General features: G+C 37.7%; 1 protein-coding gene across 2 annotated transcripts; it reads right to left on the bottom strand.

The window, feature by feature from the left end:
- Window positions 1-9,595: 9,595 nt before the first annotated feature.
- LOC140946852 (adhesion G-protein coupled receptor D1-like) lies at window positions 9,596-18,703 on the bottom strand. Of its 2 annotated transcripts, XM_073395956.1 has the most exons (11): window positions 18,595-18,703; window positions 18,208-18,286; window positions 16,082-16,190; window positions 15,008-15,137; window positions 14,134-14,237; window positions 13,471-13,573; window positions 12,916-13,066; window positions 12,533-12,617; window positions 12,139-12,205; window positions 11,281-11,490; window positions 9,596-10,254 (listed from the first exon to the last, which is right to left on the bottom strand). In XM_073395956.1, the coding sequence occupies exons 3-11, from the start codon at window positions 16,084-16,086 to the stop codon at window positions 9,985-9,987; spliced, it is 1,125 nt and encodes a 374-aa protein (XP_073252057.1). In that variant the 5' UTR covers window positions 16,087-16,190; window positions 18,208-18,286; window positions 18,595-18,703; the 3' UTR covers window positions 9,596-9,984. The 2 variants fall into 2 exon arrangements, with proteins under 2 accessions (XP_073252057.1, XP_073252058.1); XM_073395957.1 differs by lacking the exons at window positions 18,208-18,286; window positions 18,595-18,703 and having other exon boundaries at window positions 16,082-16,296.
- Between the last annotated feature and the right edge of the window lie 3,996 nt (window positions 18,704-22,699).

Raw genomic sequence — 22,699 nt, 5'->3', positions numbered from 1 at the left:
CCTGAATTTTTAAAACGAGCACATAACTTAAAGGGGTACTTTCTCACCTGACTGCAAAAAAAACAGAGCATAACTGCATCGAGAAGTCGTTTTGCAACAATCGCGACAAAAATTTATGCGATGACTTACCCGAAACGTAAGATTCCAAATATTGTGTTACCAGAAATTTGCAGTCAGCTTTCCATAAAGTCGAAAAAGGTTCTCCGCCGTATTACCAATTCACGATGAGCTGTAGATTAGCTCGAAATAGTATAACGAAAACGGGTCGATTTTTAACGCCTCTTGGTTTTAATGTGCTTCCCGTAAAATCCTCTTTTGAAGCACGCCATCTGCCAACTGTTAATGCAATTTCTTGGATCAGAGCAGGTGGAATATATTTATCATGGCATCATATAAGTACGTATTTAACGGTGCAACGGTAAAACAGTGGTTTCAAACGACCAATCAATATCAAAGAATATCATATCACATTTCGATACAAATTAGTCTAAGGAAAGAAATTTACCTTATTAGAAATTCTTGGAAAACGAGTGACATACTGACAAACACTAATTCTAGTTAGATAACTCGCCAAATAATTTTGAAGCTTTACAAGATATTAGTCTTTTTTTCGATGATACAGTGTGCAAAGGGGTACGATAATACTATTAGCGGCTATTTGCATGATACAGGAATGACTTTCACTCAGAATGAGTTTCGTTCCAGAATTTGATTCACATGACAAAATGACAGTCTTAAGGTTGATTTCCACTGTAAAATAAAATAGAGGCAATGTATGGACGGTCACGCGTACGCGTGAACGTTGAGCGAGGTTTAACTTTAACGTTTACGCATGAACTTTCATACATTGCCTCTATTTCATTCACCCATATAAATTTACGCACGTAAAAAATACGCGACACTGGAAATCAATCCTAAGTGTACGAACGTAATTTTTTCGCTCGTAACAAAATAGAGGCAATGTATGGAAGGCCGCTCGTTAACGTAAAAGTTGAGCGAGGTAACATGACGTTCGCACTTAACCTCAAGTTGAAGTAATTTTTTTTTTTGAAAAAAGAAAGCGAAAAAAGAATATTGGCTGCCTCCCCAATTTGCTTAATTCCGGATCAGTGTGAAATTCTTAGTGACGCAATGACACAAACATATGCAAACATGGGAAAACAATTTTATTTAAAAGTGAAATTTCATTTTTGAGTTGTTGAGTTTGAAAGGTTTAGAAAGTTGAAATGATTAAAATAAATTTTAAAAAAAGAAAGAAATTTCTCGGCTTAATGTTTGTCGGTGACGTTCGAAAACATGTTGGGAACAATGTCAAAATAAAGCATTTTCAGTTGCCATTGACGTTAAAGAAAGTTTGTAAATTGTTTTTTTTTTAATCTTGTAATTGTTATTTGGCGAATTTTCTCCCACCACCTCCAGCCAATAATCTCTTATTTGAGAGCCTAAAAATGTTCTATTGTCGTAATTCAGTAACTTAAACGAACAAAGTATTTTTTTGCGCTATGGCTAAACATACAACTAATTAAAATTCTTTTGTAAGCTCTAAACCTTAATTGTCTCTTTTAAATATCATGTCGCTTGCGGTTTGTCACCGTTCGGAAAGATTGCCTAGTCTTAATGAAACAACCCATTAAGTTTACATAGAGTTATGATTGACAACCGAAAGGTAAAATGGTGTTGGTGAAAAGACTGAATAGGTAATTCAAGTCAAATACTTAATAAGCGAAACAGTTTATCGTATTTTTTAAACTGGTGACTGTTGCTTAATATACTTTCCGCCTTTATGTGCCCTAAGCCTATCGCGATCATTTTCTTTTACGTGGCTCTTATTAGGCTTGGCGCACGCTACTGGTGTACACGAGCGTAACACCGTGCCTTATGCACGATTCGCGCTCAAGAAAAGGCACGGTTTTTGTGCCAAAGCACGGGGAAAAAACATGCAAAGGCACAGATTAGGCACACTTTAGGCACAGTTAAGGCACGTTTTAAATATTGCTAAGGCACATTTTAGGCACAGTTTGGGCACAGTTTTGGCACGGTTTAGGCACAAATATTCAACGCTGGGCACTTTTTTGAAAATCTTTGTAACCCGACTTGCAAAAAAGAACAAACTTGGTACGAATTACAAAAATAATTCAGATCAAACACGATACAGTTAGAAGTATAGGAAGCGTAAGTTTTGAGCCGCGCCGAAAGTCTGGAAAATTGAAGTATTCTTCGACAGTCCGTGTTTACTCCGAGGATAAAGAGGAAATTCACACGCGATAGATGCGGTCTGAACCTTTTCCATTGCCATGCAATTTTATAGACTCGCTTTCTTTCGTTTCTAAAAGAAATCGTGAAAGAAAGTCGAAGCCATAATAACAAAAACAAAGCTAAAGAAGTAAGGCACAAAAATAGCCAATAAAAGTCGTTGAAAGTACTTTTTGCGATCGTGGTAAAATTGGCCTGAATTTGCATAACAACATGAAAAGTACAGTGGTAATTTGAAACCTTCATGCCAACGCGCGTTGTTTTTTAAATACAAAATGCGGCTGCTTTTTAAAATATTTCTCTAACTAAAAAGTAGGATTTACACTTAGTAGTAAAATAATTCAAGCTGCTTGTTTGTTTTTGTTTTCTGGCTCTGTTAGCAAATTAAGCTTTGATCGTATAATAATCGATGAGACGTGCCATTTATTTTGCTTCAAAACTCATCGGCGTGCAATCAATTTTTTCGTTTTCATTTTATAAGTCATATCACAAGTAAATTCTTTTTTTGAATGCAAATCTGCCCTCCTGAAAAAAACAAATATTTCGTTCCAACTAAACGCTCCGTTAAGAAGGGGAGAAGAAACCTACTCGGAAATGTTTTAACATCGATGGAATTAGCATATCAACAACGTAATTGAGCTGAGTACTTACTTTAAATACGCTAACCTGTTTAAGATTCTATTTTCCTGTTTGTCGGGGCTTTCCCGGCTGTCTCTAACCGTATTCTGAGTCATGTTATTTCTTATTAGGGGATAAAAAGGTCGTCAGACCGTGTTTCCAGACTTCGTAAACCTCAAAACTGACATAATTGCCGTGCGCTCTTTTCGTTCGCTGTGGAGCTCGATAGGCTGGACACGATTTTCCGAGTGACTCAATATTTTGGCACAACTTGTGCACAGATTAGGCACAGTTTGGGCACAACTTAGGCACGGCTTAGGCACGTTTTTCAAAACTAAAATGCACACTTTATGCACATCTTAGGCACATTTTAGGCACAAAATCTTTATGCCAAAGCACACTCTAGAATCTGATTTTCGGTCCAACGCACGGTTTACGAATTTTCACGTTAAAAAAAATGCTGTCTAACCTTACATATTTGATCTTAGCGTAAAAATGGGTTTCCCGAAGTCTTAACAGTTAGTCTATAAGGAAGGTTTAACTTATGAGCATTCCAAAAATTATTATTTCTTTTCTTAACAACAACAGAAAGTCAATGAAAAGCAATCTTTTAAATTGACGTTCGCGCTGCACAGAGATCGTATGTAGACAGAACATCTTTCTGAAAACGCCCTTAACTTTGTTGTTTTGCAATTATGTTCAGTAATTTTTAATACAGTTAGTACTCATAAGTCACTGACCTCTTCGGAGAAATTTTTCCAAAGTACCATTAACAGAAACAGAGAAATCCCACAATATGCGTGGTTAGACTGTAAATGTTACGCGAGCTGTTAAAAAATGGTCCCATTTTGAGCCATACTTTTCATATTTCAATTTTATTTTGGTCTTACAGCCAGAAAAAAAATATTGAATGAAAAGCTGTTTATAAACTTTAACTTCTTGCCAAATATCGATGCGATCTGAGTTTTAATAAGTTCATAAGAGCCAAACGATGTGAGATTCTTAGCCGTGTACACCAGTAGCGTGCGCCAGGCCATTAGTAATTTGTTGAACAGTTTAAATGTTGTAAAATATTCCTTGTTATCCAGTATAGGCCTAGGTAAATTCAGTTTTCAGGATTGTACGTGTTACCTATCCTGTATACTTCCAGTTAATTACTGACTGATTGATAGCGCGTGGGACATGTGTGATGAATGAGACGCATCCTTTAATTCATCTGCATATTTTACAAGTCAATTTGTTGTGAAATACGTTCTGTACACTAAACAGGGCTAAACTGAAGCTTTTTTCTGATCAATTTCAATAAGAAAAACGGAGAAGAAATATTCAATCAGCATTTGTCGATTTTTTTTTCTGTCAAAGAAGTGCAAAAAAACGGACGTCGTAAGGGCGCTAAAGCTTTAAAACGTTCAAATTCTAAAACAAATAAACCAAATAGGGTGTCTTGCTATCAACATGAACTAGATAAAAATTGTGGTGCTATATATATGCGAGTAACTATACTCCCCACTTAAGAGGAGCAGAATCGAAATATACATGTAACGAGGAAGCTACCGCTAGCGATTCGATTCAGTCAAAGCCTTTTCTTCCTCAGATGATTACAAATGGGATCGGTGATCCCATGTGGCTGACGCCTTGAGAGTGATAGCTGTTCTTGGCTACTTCCAAATGTGTTAATCTTGGTGACGTAATTAAAAAAAAATTCCTTTTAGGTTTTTTTTTTATAAATTTTCTGTTTCGTGTTGGAAATCTTCGATCATTTGTATCACTTTTTATTACCAAAAAGTCGTTTAAACTTTTTAGAATATAATTTCAACCATTGGTCATCGATTTAACCAGTCGACGTCAGCTTTTTTAAGTTGTCTGTTGTTTCAGGATTGAAGACAAAATTTCTTCATAACTTTGTCAAACTGTTTTCGAACCACGATTCTCTTTTTTTTCCAAAAAAAAAGGCTCTTTTTGATAGCCAATTATTGGCGCACGAGAAATCACTCACTTATTGCTAAAACAAAAATAGAATATCAGTAACGCCTAATGATGCAGTTTCTCGCCGCCAACGGGCAAATATGAAAAGCTAAATTACAGCTAACTTACAAAAGCATTGAATTGAGGAGGTTCCGATTTCCTACCTCTTGCTTTCTAAGCAACTTTAACTTCCACCCTATGATGCCTGTTAAAATTGTGATGACCTTGCCGAAGGGTTTAACAAAAGAAAAAGAGAAAAAAAAGCTAATAACCAATCAACTACGAACTACTTACTAGTTTTTGGTTAACTACGTAATACTGCTTTCTGAAAAGTCAATTCATATGGTCTAACGTCAGTGTACATGCGGAAGTCAGTCTAATTGCTCTCTAGCTCCTTCCTCAGCGTCAAACGTTGCAGTATTTTTTTTTTTCAAAGTTTAAACTTCAGAAACGCCACCAAATTTTCGAAAACTACATAATTACGACACCACAGTGACGTTTGGGGGTTTAAAAAGCAATTATGAATAGAAGTTAAACGAAAACAAAGATAATCGGGAAAAAGAAAGCCTTCCACCTTCCTCAGATTAAGTTTAAAAGCTGCAAATTTGCGAATATATAAAGAAGGAGTTTAAAAATCGAGGAGTCGATTATTGTATGAGTTTTCGGTTATTAGAAGCCTTGAATAAAGACTGAACTAAACTTGTTTTTTTTTCACCAGACAAAATCAACTCATCATATGAAATGTGTAATATATTAGCTCCCCCATGGGTTATCGACTAGTTCATTGCGTTGGATGTGCCAATCTATAATACAATCGACAAAGGAAATTATCGCGTACGTCAATAACAATCATGGCTCACAGTAAAAAAAAAAAAAGGTGATGAAGCAGAGTATAATTCCAATCTGTCACCTAAACAATAATCCATTTTAGTTTTTTGGCCTTAGTTTATTTCCCCGCTTTGCGTTTCCCTCAGTCACGCGTTCTTCCTGTACATACTCATTGTGCGCCTTTAACATTTTTTTAAGGTTTCAAACTGGAGCCGGAGCTTTTAAAATGGTGTTTTATACAAGATGTAAGCAGATGTTGTTAAAACAAAGCAAAACAAAAACAGAAAAAATTGAAAGAAATGTTGTCTTTTACTTACACATAAAATACACAAAAAGGGGACAAAATATAGAAGAAGAAAAAAAAGGAAGAAAGAAAAAAGAAGAAAAGAAAGCAAGAAGAGAAAACTATATTTTGTTTGTGTCTCCCAGGTGACACTATAAAATTGAACTTGAATAATTCGAATACAAAAGTGACCAGTCCTATTTCAAACTATCTTGTCACCTCAGGTGCCACAATTTTATTTGTTTTCCGACTCCGACTTTTTCTTCATCTACTCTTTCGGGATCCATCAATGACAAAAGCATATTTTTTAAACATATTTTTTAATTTTTTGTCAGTTATCAGTGTTTTTTAAGCGTTGCGCAAACTACAACTAGCTGCCAAAATATTCTGAGACGCTCAGAAGAAAAATTAACCTGTTCAGGTCATTCAAATACTAGAACGCGGGCAAAAAATTAGTTGATTGCGCGCTCCCTAGTCTCCCCTCGTTTTTTAACTCGTGGGGACGCGCGAGCGTACCACGAGTTATTGTAGGGACGGGGATATGTAAATGGGTCACTCGCTCACTCGTAGTAGACGGACTTCGTAATTAATCGGGTCCGAACTCGAGAGTGCGAAGATCTATCGTTTCCGAAGAAGCACGCGCTCGCCGAAGTTCGGTTGTATCAAAATCTTTGCCGAGAGCGTGCATCGTTCGCTAGTGCTCAGACTCAGAGTTTTCTTTGTCGCAAATTTTCTACAGTACGGTTAGAGGTCTTACCAAATTTAAGACATGGAGGAGTCTTTCAGATGAGTACGATGGTTAACTTGGGGATTGGATTTTAAGAGCCTTTGACTCGTCCAGGCGTTAAACTTGACAGAAGAAGATGAGGGTTTGCTCTTCGACTCCGCCGCAAGATCACGGGGGATATATACTGAATTCTGGCTTGCTGGAAAGTGATCTGAAAGTGACAAAATGTAATGCCATGCCATTCCTAAGAACCTGTATGAGACGAAAATGGATGTGATTTTGATCATTAGCGTCAAAACTACAGCGGAAATCGAGATAACGGAACATATATTTTGCGTGCTACTTCGCAGACGAGGTTTATCGGCTTTTTGTGAAGCGTGATTATGTTCTTTCATTAATTCATCGCCATGGAATGCGTTAACATTTTTTTTCTCGGTTAATGCGGCTCGATCATCTTCAAACGGCGGAAGCTCCATGGAAAAGGCATTAAATTAAAGACTTTTCGCCAACGTTATGTAATCAGCTTTAGTGGTGTAGCTAGTGGCAAGGTATAGTCTCGTCAAGCTTAAGGTGCAGTGTCGACTGGTACTCAATACTTTTCTTTTTTTCCTTCCTTCTTTCTCTTTTTCCGTTTCTGTTTTATTTTGTTCGGTTATTTGTTTTGTTGTTTTTCTATAAATATATGCCTAAATAACTTTTATTTCATAGAGTGCAATAAACAGCAAGAAAAGTATCGTGTTTCCAATAAACAATCCGAATTTCTATCATTTCCCACAATGTACTGTGGGGAAACCAGAGTTGATAACTATCATTTGATTATTTTCTAAACAACGTTCCCACGAGTTGACGATAGTCTTTCTTTGACTTCCTCTCGTGTTCCATTATCGCTCACCGCCTACGATTTAACTCTCTCCCCACTGAACGCCTGGAACAGGATACAGAAAAATCTGCTCTCATTCAATTGAAACCGCTGCAGTAGTCAAATATCTGTGGGGTTTGAGTTTCACTCCCTCCCTCTCCTCTGTTCAAATTTTTCCTCCAAATAGGCCACATCCGAGTTCCAAAAACCCTCACTTTCAAAATGAGGCTAGGTGCACAACCTTTCTTGTGAAAATGAGTTTTATTTGCATGAGAATGAAAAATGATTTCCATATCAAAGGCTGACCACCTACCCTCGTTTTGAACAGAGGTCCGGGGGAACTCGGAAATGGCTTATTAAGGATGGTCTTATATTTCCAGCAACTTTTATAAATCGTGGAGGCATGTTTTCCGTGATTAACATCAGCAAGTCGCTTTCAGTTTGGTGTTACAAAGAAAAACAACAACAATTTAGTTGGTTCATTCTTAAAATATGGGTATAACCACGTTTTGTTAGAGAAAACTTCACGGCTCTATCAAATTCGTTATTTAACACGTCTAAAATGAAGGATTTATTTTGAGCATGCGCTCTTTCATCACCTGTCACATTCTTGACAGGCAGGAGCCCACGCTCCTGTGACAGGCGATCACGTGCACAAATCGGATATGACCAGATCTCGCCTTTGGCCTCTTCAACAAGAGATTTGAGTAGGAGATTACACAAAGGCCCCAAAATGCCACACCTGCCTAGTTATTTACAATCCAGGGTTTATTTGTATGCAAATGTGGCAAAACCATCTTTGCCATATATTTAGTCCTCATTATTTATATATTTGCAAGGAGCAAATTTGTGCAAAATTCTAAGCCTTTCCTCTACATTTCACTCACAATGAATTTAGTGCTAGTTAACCCTCGGATGTACACGCTAGTTCATACCCCCATCGTGGTACAAGGAGGTGGGGGGGGGGGGGGGTGGGGGTGGATGGAACCCCTTCCGGGAGTTTTTGATACGTTGCAGTATTATTGTTTAATCCGATTGGGGTAGAAAGAAAAAGTGTAAAATGTAAGGATAGAAATTTGGAATTTATATATCTGGGACAAACGTAGACTGGTAATTATCATCATCTGTCAGTGAGTAATATTTTAAGTTTATCAACTCGATCCAACCTCTTTTTGGAGCTGAAACAGAGTGCATTTGTTTTACCCCAAAGACGGGTATTGACGAAGTGATTCTACCTATGGCTTTTTTTTATGTCATCTTCCGATAAAGCTATATCGCGGGGCACTGTAAATTTTCGGTACTTTAATTTTACGTATGGCCAAATAGAGGGACTTGATTATTGCTACTGTTAAAGGTTTTCCTTATTGGAAATAACAGTGATTTTTAGTGATTTTTTTTAACAGTGATTTTCAGCTAATTTAAATTTTAAACGCTGTGGCGTTTAATCGCATTCTGATCTAAAGATCAGACACACAAAAAATTTTAATAAGTGATAATACACACACGTAGTGACCCATATTCCCACTCGCAATTTCATACTTAACCCTTTGGCGACCGCCAGCGAGTAGCGAAAAAACCGGATGGAAATGGCTAAAATGAGTTTAATTTGCAACAGTAAACTAAGCATTTTCCGACTAATCGGACGTAAAGTAAACGGGTTCTTTTTTGCGAAATAGGCAGTGAATTTTTCACCAGAGCTGTTACTTCTTTTTTTGTATCTAACTCTGTCAGGATTGGTCAGAATTTCCAAAACGAATTATCGATGGAGTGGCATCTTTGCTCACGTTGCTGCGTCAGAACCAACTAGGAAGAAAAATATACATGTTCCATATGGAACAAAAACGACCCAAGAAGTCGTCAAAGGGTTAATAATCCATGACGATCTCGGATGACTACAATAAAAGTCAATGAATATGGAGTCACTGCAAATTCTGCAGGTTCTAACACTGGTACTGGAATTCTACGTTTCCCGAGAAAGGTGATATAAACTAATGGTTAAGTGTCTTTACTGGGTATCTCTCTTCACCACAGCATGGACTGATATGAATTTCCAAGAAAGTCTACTAGAACGACCTGTCAACTCATGATCGATTGAATTTAAAAGTTTTTGCTCTTTGAGACTCTGATTCAACGGGAGAAACATTGCGTTTCATAAGCAACAAAGTAATGTGATAATACAATGTTGGTATCCACTAACCTTTCCTAATTGTTGGATACAACAAGTGCAAAAACCTTTCCTGGTTCATTTTCATGAGAGTATATTTCGTAGCAATGGAGTCGCACTTGGTTTCGCTTCAAACCAGAGTAAGTAATGTGAAGTAATGTTTCTTTGTAGGATTTTTACGCTATTTCCTAAGAATTAAAAGTATAATGAAAACTTGCCAATACTCTATTCTCTAACAGTGGCTACTAAAACAAATTCACGATGTTCGCGTTCAGTCTAAGTGACAGTTACGTGTCAACGGGAGTCATGGTTCTTTCCTCGTGCAAGGCATTGTCAATCTTACTTTTTACTCCAACCGATGCTCTTAGAGAGGCACTGCTAGGTTCTTTTGTACATCTTTGTTCATTTGTCGCTTTGCTTGACCACAATCCGATTGTATTGCGGTTTTCTTGAGAGTTTTTCAGGCTTTTTGCTGCATTCCTCTTCTGCATCTTTCGAGAGTATGCTGCACGTACGTCGCTGTTTCTCAAAACGTGAAGGATGAAGATGAACAAACCCTAAAAATGTGTGTATCGTCCAAAAAAAAGAAAGTTAAGTTCATACATAAGGATGAGAGAAAAGAAGAAATGAGGGCAAAATTTGTAGTCAATGGTTAATCGCAGTACATGGTATCAGGTACCGCCCACCATCTCTACTATTCTATGTTCTTGTTAATTTTCTCGATCGCTACAATCCTTGACACTACTGTCAAAGCCTGGAGTAAACTTCGAATGCTTGTGTGGCAAAATTATATGAATAAATAAATGAACGAATTAGTGAATTGAAACCGCTTTTTTAGTCACCGAGCTAAGTGCTTTGATAAAAGGATATTTGCTCGCTGTCAGTTAGCCTGAGAAAACAGCTGACATTGTGCGACACCACCACTAGTTTCCCCGCGTAATGACGTTGGAGACACGAGCGGAGCAATTCCATACTGATTATGCCTCACTACCTACATCTGGGTAGTGCTTCTGATTGGTTAAAATCTGCTTCATCCAATAAGAAGCACTTCCCAGATCTGGGTTGTTACACGTCATCAGTATGGACGTTTCCGCCCTACGTCATTTCTTGGGAAAACCAGTGGTGGCGTCGCGAAATCAGGGCACCCAACGCCAATTATCGGAAAATATCTGTTCGGAAGACGATTTGAGATCTACCATTTTCGGAACATTTTTTGTAAAATTTCTTGCTTGCCTGCCTCTCCTAGGATTTTCGAACATCTAAAAAATGGTATAATTGCCCATTTTTAACGGATTTTTACCCTAAAAAGGTCATCTAAGCCTTTTTTCTTGCCGAAATTTTCGAAAAGGTAAGTTTTCATCCCCATAATTTTCGGATCACTAGACTTTCAGCTACGAAAGCCGAACAGATGAAAAATGTTTAGGGGATAAAAATATGCTTATATATATCGTTTAAATACTAAAATACGTTCAACAATGCTATGTTTAAGTGGTTTTGAACTATATTCTCGTTGAGTGCCCCTGCGAAATGTCGACTGTTTCCTCAAACTACTCAAAAAGTTAACATGTTGGATTTTCTAGTACCTGCAAAGAGTTGAAGATGGTAAAGATGTACTGAAATACGAGTCCAGCATCTGTGACACTTAGGACACCAAACACCCAGGTCAGTCCCAGAAGAGGAAACAAAACTACGCATGCTTTAACTCCTTGTCGAACTCTTTCCAGATGAGGTGTTTTGTCGGCTTGCATTCTTAGAATCTCATGAACCACTCGAGCAAGTAAAACTGAGTTTAGCTGTGTGGAGACAATGCATGAAAATAAGAGATCTTTTGATGGCAGAAACCTTGGACCCTGTTTCTCTCTTTCTCTCAGGTCTTGAAAATATAACTACAGTAAATAAATAAATAAATAAATAAATGAAAACATAAAATATAATCGATAAATAATCGATCAAAGCTCGGACGTATGAAACACCTCAAGCATATCACACTAAGTATGACTGGTCACAGCCTCCCCTCCACCGCAGCGCTCTGTCCCAGATGTGTTTATTACCCGCAAATGAATGAATAAATGAAATGGCGTGGATGAGAGGACAATAGACGTGTCCTCTTTACAGAATATATTTACATTTTAACAGTAAGCTCTGAAATAGGCGTACAAGGGCGCCACTGGTAGCCGCTATCAGTCCGTTTATGGGCTTACTGTAACCCACCAAGACTATGATATGAAAGGTAGCTAAATATTCTGGTTTTCTTTTTTCTACATGAATCGTTATTAATTTCAGTTTCACGTCTTACATTTTCATTGCAAATATTTGATGATTATATCAATTTTTTATTAAGGAACAGATGAGCCTCAATATTCTGTAAGCAATCATTTTTTTAACTTGTTCTCTTAACAAACTCATTCACTTATGGGACATTTTCACTTTCTTACCCTTACCGTGCAAACTAAGAGAACAGGCGCAACAAACGTCCAGATAAGGTTATTTTTGAAGGAAACCCAGCAACTGAAAAAAATATAGAAAATCAAGGTGTTACTAAGAAAGGATTGCTTGATAAAACTTGACGGTTAAAACTGGACATGTTGAAGAAAAAGCCTACGAAGACTTTTTTAAAAATTTTCAATTGTTTGAAAACCAATGTTTTAGGCCTGTAACATGAACGTGCTGATAATAATTCCTCTGAAAAAGGCAGTTTGGGCAAATTTCATATTAAGTAACTTTGCAATAAATAAATAAATAATGGTAATAAAAAAATAAATGGATTCTTGAAACCTCCAAGTTTTTCTTGCGCCGTTTTGTTCGGTAGTATTAAGATCTGGTTTGTTTACTTACAAATGATCATGAACATAGCTTTCTATTCCGCCATCTTGAACGGAAGCAATCACGATCGATAAAACCACAATCAAAAGGGAGAGGCCTAAGGTTTGATTGAAAACGAAAAAGAGAAAAATGACAATTTAGACTCAGTTGGGTTACGTCAGCTACGTCAGCGTAGCACTCTTATGAGAACTGTGGTGTGGTACAAATTCCTCTGAATAGCAAGTCTCAATTGCAAGTCCTTGTAAGTACGTAAGGAAAGAAGTAGTATAAACCAGGAATCAATTAACGAAAATGGTTTTGATCCCGGAAGGGACTGACAAGTCATGATCACTCCCTCTTGTCTAGATCTACCAACGGGCCATTTTCTGTAGTAGGCTTTTTGCTTTAATACTTACCCCAAGCCACTCCATAGAACAAGCGCCATCTGATGACCGTATTGAACACTTTGACAACCATCAGATACAGGTAAACACCCTCAAATAACATCCAAGCAAATCCCACCAGATAGAAGTAATGAATCATGGCTGCTACAAACACACACAGTTCCTATAAAGAGACGGGATTCACCGTCATCACATTGTCCATAACGGCAAGCTTTTTACCAACCTTCCCCCCACAAAAAATTACTGATTAAAAGTAAAAAATAAAATAATAATGATAAAAAAAAAACTCTCTTGATGCAATGCAATTAAACCAAAGATACTAAAGAGAAATAAAGAGCAATCGACCAGTGAGCCACATCTTTTTTAGTACCTTTGCTTAACATCAAGCTCAAGGGAATGCCATCTAATGATATTAAGTTATTCAAAACTCAAGTTTTTTACATCCAAAAGTCTTTCATTTTTTATTTTCGTTTTAAAAGTTTTGGAGATCAACTTATCATTTAAGCCAACAAAATGCTCATTATTTCTTCATCTTTCAGATTAACTTAGTATACGTCTTTAGCTTACCTTAACTTCTGTGGCATCAATTCCAGCAAGAAACGTAATTTGTGCTATCGCTATGGCAACCACAAGGTTAAAGCGGATTTGAGTTTGGTTTTCTTTCAAATCCCTGAACGAGGCAAAAAATTATTGAACACCGTTGACATGTTATTTTTTTCAAAGCGGGAAAATCCCATCTTAAGGTGCTTCTGCTTCCTCTTAATTTAAAAATCATAAATGAACGTCTGATAAGCTAATCCAGAGCCCAACGGCGCTTCGAGGGGTTGTGAAGAGGGTGGCTGACTCCCCGTTCCCCTCCCTTGTGGTTTTGTTATTGTCATAATTTTGCATTTATTAAGATTCAATGCAAATAGTTTAGGAACAAAGCGCGTCTAATATGCTATGGTTAAACATTTGGTCCTGAAAAAACTGTTTAAAGCGCTCGTTGGACGATAAATTTCTTACAGCCCCATGTTTTTATGTTGAACGTGTAGTCTGTTCAAGCGCTTACTGCTTGCATGTCGCAGGCGACAATCTTGGTTTCACTCTTCCCCAGCTTATACTTGGTGCATTTGAAACCAAGATGCGTGAGTTAAAAACGCTTACCTCGACCTTGATCATTTCGGATATCACAAAAACCAAATCTAAATGTCTGAGCCTTTTTATGACGGTATATTATTTGTAACTCACATGAGGACGCAATATGCAACAGCGGTGAGTGCTTCTCCGAAAAGCGACAGAGCGCACCCAACGTAAGTAATGACTTTCAACGCCACCTTATGATCTGCTGGAACCTGTTGGAAAGATAGTTTAAAAACTGTTTGCAAATACGCCAGATCAATAAAGACAAATATTGGCAAGAGCCAGGGACCCTTATTATTTTGCAAAGAAGTACTCTCATTAGCGAAAATAGGCATAGCCCTACTCGAGTCACTCAAACTATAAATGACAATGTGAAACAGGGTTCATGGCGCCACGATTGTAGATGCTCCCCTTAGTTTTTTTAACATTCATAGTACAGTAAAAACCCGCGAGTAAGAACCTGTATTTTCCCAATTTAGCCCAAACAGGTTCTTACATAAATGGTAATTAGCACAAATTTAGCCTATTTGAGGTTCTTAAATACATTGAATATTTAGAGGCATTCAGTTTATTCTTTCTGTCAAATCTGCACATCAAATTAAAATTAATGTAAAAATCAATTTAAGAAGAAAAACTGAAGCGGTGACAACATGAATTTTAACCTGGATATAATTTTACATGTATTGTAATCAGGCCTTGTCTCAGCTCCAACACTTAAACTCTTATGCAATAATATCGTTTAAATAACAGTTTGTAGCTCTACTATAGATTGAAATTTTTGAAATTTATGGAAGATATCTATATTTTCACATCTACGTCTCTGGAAACTCCGCTGCGATACAGTCCTAAACAGGTGCTTCTGCAGGGGTGGCCTAACTAACAAATTTTAGCCTAAACGGTTCTTAAAATCTCCGTTCTTACTTGCGGGTTGTTATTGTATTGGGACATGCGGAAAACAAGCCAAAAAGCTGCTCCAACTAACCTCATTGTCTGCTCCAACGTGCATCAGAACAGCAAAGTTTGTGAGGTGGTTACAAGTGCATGTGATTTCCGTTTTGGTTTTATTGACCACTGAACATCCTTTGCTTGACCAAGAACCGTTGAAATTTGATCTGAAATATAGTTTCGGAGTATGACTGTTTAAAGGGAAAGGCCAATCAAAGGGCAGCAGTTTATCAACCCTTACGGCATTGAAGTCTGTAGCGAAATATTTTCTGTATAGAATTGTCTGATTATTATCTACAATAACTATAAATCAACTCATACTAATAACCCCTGATGTTGTTAAGTCCTTTTAGGTGCGTATTGAAAAATTCTGTCACACTTACTTGGCAGTAAAATCCCAGAAGACACAGTGTGCCTCATATCCCTTAAAAAAGACATTTAAAGTTTCAGGTAAGATAAAACTAACAAAAATCAAAGAAAGGTGAATGACTCGTCGGCGTCGTGAATATTTTTATATCTGATACTAAGTAAAAGCGACAAACGAAACACAACAGAAAGAAAGTGCATAATTTTACAACGCCTTACATTGTGACTAGACCGTGAGTGGTCGTCAGGTTTTTACCTCATTGCCACGCGCGGTGAGCGAAAAATTGAAATTATGCAAATTGGTACAGGTAATAGCATGATTTGTAGTGATATTTGGCATAAATACCACGAGTGATATTTCGAAATTGTTTTACGAACGGCTCGTGAAATTTGAGACAAATTTGAAATATCACCACCACCCGCAAAAGGTTTGTAATTTTCACATGTAGGTATTTCAAATTAAGCTGACCAATAACACTTATTTAAGCCAATCAAATTGCAGAAATTTCTCATGTAGTTGTATAAATGGTAAAAAGGACTGCCCTAAGAGTCAGCTCGCAGTCTTCATCGTGATGAGTTCCGCAAGTTTTGAGCCACTAACTGAGTTTTCTTTGATTTCAGAATGTTTCAGATTACGAAAAAAAAAACAAGAATATCCTAAAACAGTATAAGCAGTTATCAATCAATCCCTTCTCGGCTGATTTTAATCACAGTTATAAATTAACTTACTAGCTAAAAAACATACCTCATCGTAACGTAATATAACTGACAGGTTTTTCTGAAGGATGACCTGGGGCCTGGGATCTAATGTGCTGCCTATTATATTACTTAGCGTGAAGTTCATGATAGTTTTACTGTTAGAAAAAATTGAAAAGAGAATTTATGATTACAAGGTTGTAGAAATCTCTCTGCAAAATTTCAGTGCAAAGACTTTTAAAGCAGCGTCTGAAAAAAATGGTCATATACGTCTCCCTTAAAATTTTCTTCGTTAACAAATTATCTTCCCACCCTGGAAAGTACATTATGGTTGTTTACCATTTACAAAAAGATTCCGGAAAATTCTCTTGAAAATTTAAAAAAGTAAATGGAACACGACTTTTTGGGTCGTTCCAGCGGAAAATTTCCGGGAACAACGGAACATCTGAAAAGGTAGTCCTCTTTTTCCCGACGGAATATTCCAAACAGAAATTCGTGTTCCATTCTTCAAAGCCATCTTTGATACCAGTTTCAGGCCTTCGCGGACGTTTTCCGATAAATGGAACTGATTCGCACAATGTTGTAAACGCGAATCCGGGGCGAAATTTACCAGTCCTGAATTTTGCGTACCATTTGCCTAAACCGTGGACTGACCGGTTTGCCCATGTTGATGGAAAACAACCTATAACACAACAGTTTATTAGACTTTTGTTTCCTGAGTGATTACTTTGTACGGAGTTGGAGCAAAATTTTTTATTTATTCCTCTTTGGAGTCTCTCAACCCTTAACGAATTTGTCCTTTTTAGAGTTAAACTAGAAATACGTTTATCACAACACCTCGCGGAAAGGGCCACCAGTATGCATGAATAAAGGAAACATGTCAATAGGTAAAAGATATTTAATAGTTAAAAAAGCAAAAACGAAACGGCCATAAAGGGGAAAAAATGAAATAAAAGAAAATGCCTTGGACAGTTGAATCCCGTCCACCTGCAAACAAAGTCGTCTCATAGACTACTGCGCGACATCGTCAAATTTCAATCGGGCAGGCCAAACTATTGTCAGTCTTTAAAGCATTTTCCCGTGAAATTCTGTTAGTAGACGCTGTTTGTAGTGGTGGAGCTGTATTAATCAATAATTCAAAGGTATATTTGAGGAAATAAGCAGTGTTTCGACGTTAAAAGCGCTAATTTAACTCATTTCATCGCATTTGGAGAATAATGGCCGACAAAAGCGATAGGTGTCTCCCAAACCGTCGCGAAGTCGCTGTACAGTTTGCAGTTCCCTGCCATACGTACGAAGAGAATCGAAAAAACAAAGTAAAAGATTTTTCACAAAGGATGAATAGACACGTTAGCCTTTTATGAATAAAACACGATAGTGCATCCAGTTGAAATCGTGTTGCTTGGAAACCTGAATTAGCGTCACAATCGTCGAAGTCACTGCGACTACTAACCCGAAAACTCGATATACAGCTATTTCGAGAAAGGTTGTCCGACAAAAAATGTGCACGTGGAAATCCCGAAAGATATTATGGGATATGATCAATACACTTTTCCTGACACTGGCAATGTCGAACCTACTTTTGTTGCTTTCCTTTAGCACTCGCACCTATAATCCCATGGCCTCTCGTGCCATTCTTTCAACTTTCTTTAAAAAATAGTGAACCCAAAAGCGCCCACAATACCTTTCGGGTTTGTTGCGTGCACTTTTTCCGACAACCTTTCTCGAAAAAGCTGTATATACAAAGCCGACTCGTATTTTTGTCTCGCTGTGCGATCCACGCACGTTCCACGCGCTATGCAAATTTAGACATGATTATAAACCTTCGCTACGCGAGGCGAGGAATTAATTGCGGACGACAAGAGAAGCCCGCAATCCTAATCTCCAGGTTGTTATTACACATGCGTCGCATGTATGTAGCCAGCGTTCGTTCGGCTTTCCACTAAGAATGAATGAAATACATAGAACGCAATTTGATCGAGCGCGTTTGGACCTTCTGTCACTCGCCGATCTGATCATGCTTGTTTTGACTATCTGTCACGCGACACTTACGCAAAGCACAGCGTTTGAGCAAAATTGTTTTGACCTTCGATCGTTGTCGCCCGCACTTCTTCTAGCTTTTGTTATTACTACTACGTTTTATATGTAAGAGATGAAAAGGCCTATATGCCCAACCCGTTCAGTCCAACTCTTTCTCCACCGGGTATCCACTTCCTGACCTCACCATGGTAGAGCGTGCACACGGTGACAGTGTCTGAGATAAAATTAAAAAAAAAAGTGATTAGGTAAAAAAAGTGAAATGCTTAGCCGATACCGAATTTAACATAAAGGTCTGACCTTTTATTTCCCCTTTCTTGAGTTAGCATAATATAGGCTATTTGAATTCTTAACTCAATCTTAACAAATTCCAAACAATCTTGTCGATGCCAAAGTGCTCTGAAGTGGTCGTGTCTAGTGCAATGTTTGAAAAGCTGGTAGGACTTATAAAATAAATTATTGGTCGCTACAGTGCAAGTTCTCATGATTATCTCATAATTGAGCAGCTAGTGACACCGCTTTTACCTTGTGCTTTGACGTTTTCCGAAGGAATGACAATGCTCCCTATTCCATTGCTTTTAGAGCAAGTAATCGGTTCCGTATTGTTTTCCAAAGCCCTCTGAATCTTCATTTCTACAAAACCAATAACCAATAACTATCTGACTGTAAAGCCTTACCAATGTAATATGTCAGTTATTACAATATTTTTAAGATGTCATAAAATTTTAGTGACTTTTCCTTGCTAACTAGTTATACCAAGCAATTTTTATAGCAGATCCCCATACCTATAGAAATTGGTTACCAATCGATGCAAGAAAATTTGGTTGGGAGCCGAGCATTTGACTTTGACGGGATGGTGGGGGGGGGGGGGGGGAGGAGGGGGGTAGGGTGGTTTGGTCAGTGTGTAAAAATTTTTTTCCCCAAACCTTTGGTGATATAATTTTTTTTTCCTGACATTAACAACTTGACGATGTAAGATTTTTTTTTTCCAGCATTATAAGCGATGAAAAATATTTCTCTTCAGTGCAGAAATTTTTTCCGCCAGGTATTTCCTTGCAAGAATTATTTTTTCCATGACATCAGTCTGCAGGATATTTTTTCCTGAAATCACCCATACCCTCCCCCTCAAAAGTCAAATGGTCGGCCCATTAAGATGTAACGTACACCCGCCAGTACACCCCTTTCACTTCCAGGTTCGCCATTTCTTAATATATTAATTCAAACAATGAGAGGTTTTAGTTTTTTGTATAGCCCAATTTGTAATGGCTGGTTTTAGAAAATTTCAAGTACATAAGTCTGTCTGTCTTATGTCTGATCGTATAGAAAAAATCAATACCCGGGATAGTTTACTCCAATAAAAAGATTTGTTTGCATAGATTTCTATTTTTAAAAATGACCTAGTTAATTCCAGGTGTGATCACTCAGCCTCCACCCCCCTCCCCCCAACCTTGCTCCTGGTTAAGGGCACTCCTGTAAAAAGCTTACCGGTTAATATGCTTTTATTAATTTACGGCCATACTAACCACTTGATTACACTGTAGAGAACAAGTTAAGGCCAAATATTGTTCATTTTTCCTTGTGAGCGTAAGCATCTAGCGTAAATTAATGTGACCTTGAATATGAAGCTGGATGTAAATTTATAAATATTCAACTGAAAAATGAAAAAAACAAAACAAAACAAAACAAAAAAAAACCTGGCTCATCAAACAGAACAGAAAACTCACCAAACAATTTTTGCACAGTAACTGCGCTTTCATTCGCTGTGAGATGAGTCTTGCCGTATTTAATTGCAAATGATTCGAGTTCGTGAGTGGCTGCCAGTATATTTATGTCATTTCCTCCAGGTGGTAGTTTTTTTAAGTCTTCTAAAAAAATTCTGGTAGAGTTGATTGCTTCCTGTGAAAAAGAAAAAAAAAAAGGTAAAATGGATTAGAGAAGATATGCCACTGAAAGACCATCTATTCTTTATCATGAATATATTAAGTTTATATTGAACGTTGTCAAATATCTGTCAATATCTGACTGGCTGTCTTTGACCAGCTTGATGTTATCAGCTAAAAGAACCAAGCAAATTAATCCATTTTTGTCCCTTCCGATATAAAATCAGAAAGAAATCATCTTGAAAAAACGGACTAAATTTTTTTCATGCTTGAGTGCTTCATTTCAAGAATAAAAATGATCAATAAATACATGCGAAATTAATAAGCCAGTGATCAAGGCCGTATTCAACTTAGGCATCAAGTTAATTATTTGTAGTAGATACGACTTCACCTGTAAGGAACCTTTGTTGCTAACATTGAGAGCCCTAATAGATGAAGAGTACTGAGATACCTGCAAAGGAATGTGTAAAGTTTTGTGAAATCCAAGTTTTTCCCATAGTATTACACTACTGACATCAGCATTTACTATTAAATTTGGACCCAGACAACTTTCGCCTTTATTTGCAGACACCTCGCTATTTAACAGACTGTACAGTAGCTGAAAAATATCGAACACATAGTAATGGGGTAAAATTGTCATAGCGTTAGCGGACCGCGTTCACTTTGGATTCAAACACCTCGGAGCTACTTGAATCCCCGATGACGTTAACGCGCAATGGTTTGTGGGCCTAGAAGAAAATCCCCTTATTAAAGAGGCAATCTTGTTATCAGCCAGCTTACATCTTTTATCGAGTTGCGAACTCTTTTTTGGCAAAACTGATCGACAAAGCGATCGTTTTTATTGTTCTTGATCGACCTTGATTTATAACTTTCTTGTCTTAACTGACACTGAGCAGCCTCTTTGAACATTCAAACATAATTAATGGATTGTTTTTCACCATCTTTTATTCCTTCTATGGTTCTCATGATGCGCATCAATCGAAATTATTGGAGTTGTTTTCTAAGGAATTCAGTTCGCGCACTGCGCTATTGGAGGCCCTTCAGTCCTGAAGGAAACTAACTTTTTCTTAATTTGATGCCTCAATAACGGGAGACGACTCTCAAAGGCCATAACCAGTATCACAGAAGACAAGCATCCTGATCTATCTACTTTTCATTGACATTTGCACCTTTTCTTGTGAGCTATCAGTTCATATGTTCTCTTGCAAGTTGCGCGAATCTGAGGTGAAATAATTTGTTGCGTTTTTATCATGCTTGTGTTTTCAGTAGAAATCTCTAGTTATGAACACAATCCACCATAACTCACCAATATATTCCAAGCAGATGGCGGTTTTGTTGATGGTATAGATGATGGTATTAGTGCTGCCAATGCCGATGAATTGGTTATCAAAGATAGTATGGGCGACGTTGAAGATGGTGATGATTTTTCTGTTTCTGCTATCGATGATTGCGCAGGTGACGGTGATAATGCAGTTGTCGATGTTTCTGTCATTGTTGGTATGGGCGATGGTGATGATGGGACTGTTGTTGATGTTTGCGCCATCAGTGTTGATACGAGTGTCATCGATGATGATGACGTCCGTAGTGGGTTTGTTATCAACGACGATATCTGCAACGGTGATGGTGTAGGGAGTGACTTTTCTGTTAACGATGTCGACATGGGTGTCGTTGATAATGATGATATTGCAGATGTTTTTGTTATCAATGAGGATATGGGTGAAGGTGATGATGTAGTTGATGACTTCTCTGTTATCGGTGTGTATGACTGTGATAAGAGTGTTGTTGTTCTCGTCCAAGCATCTGCGTGAATATAAATGTTACATACAAAATAAAGCCTGCAGGGTACAAGTCGCTAATCCCACTATTTACAATCCAATGGAGCAAAAGCAAAACTAACATAAAATAAAGCTATTGTAGAGATTAGTTTGCTGGCTCGCATAAGACTCGCCAGCAAAGACGAGTTTTCCACCAACAAGCTCCTCTCCCACCAACGCCAAAAGAAATGTGCAGCCACCTTCAACACGTTGGAGCCGAGTAAAAAAAGTGTACCATCATACATAGTGAAGTTATTAGTTGAAACAAAATGGCCTATAGTTGCTATCCTGTACTTACAACACGCTGATAAGCACAAGAAAAAACTAATTAAATGTATCCTTATGACGGCTCACTTAACGGACGTCCAATCTTCTCTGCGAAAACCCCAACGTTGTTTGTTTCTTAATGTTTTTAATTTTAAAATATCAGTGCAAGAATATGATATGTTACGGACAACGTACGGCAATCCGTTTTGGCACTTTTACAACAGCACACTGTTTTATGGTCATGTTTGAGGCATTCACTGTTGAACATGGTGCATGTGATTTTCCATCCTCCCGTGTGGCAGCTACGGTGACATTTACATTCAGATTGTGAGCCACACTTCCTGTCTTCATCGGCACCAGTACCTGAAGAATATTGCGGGAATAATAGCAATAAGTTTCTATAAATTAACCTGAAATATTACCTACCCCCTTTCCTCAATAAGTTGAGGCACTGCTTCACCGGTTTTAGCCTAAGTGCCAGTGGTTTTTTCCCTATTTGCACTTAATTCGCTCTTTTATAATTACCGATTTTCGCGGCTGATGAGCGAGAAGATCTTTGCTATCCAGTGTACACTGGAGCATGCGTGACATTGGCCGAGCGCCAGGTTAAGACAGGTGGATACTAAATGTCTTTTCTTTCCACAAAAAATGACGAGTCATTTTAAAGAA

This window comes from Porites lutea, chromosome 8 (genome assembly GCF_958299795.1).
Source record: "Porites lutea chromosome 8, jaPorLute2.1, whole genome shotgun sequence".
Classification (NCBI taxonomy): Eukaryota; Metazoa; Cnidaria; class Anthozoa; order Scleractinia; family Poritidae; genus Porites; species Porites lutea.
The sequence above is the reverse complement of the archived record's forward strand: the minus strand, read 5'-3'. Positions and strand labels throughout refer to the sequence as shown.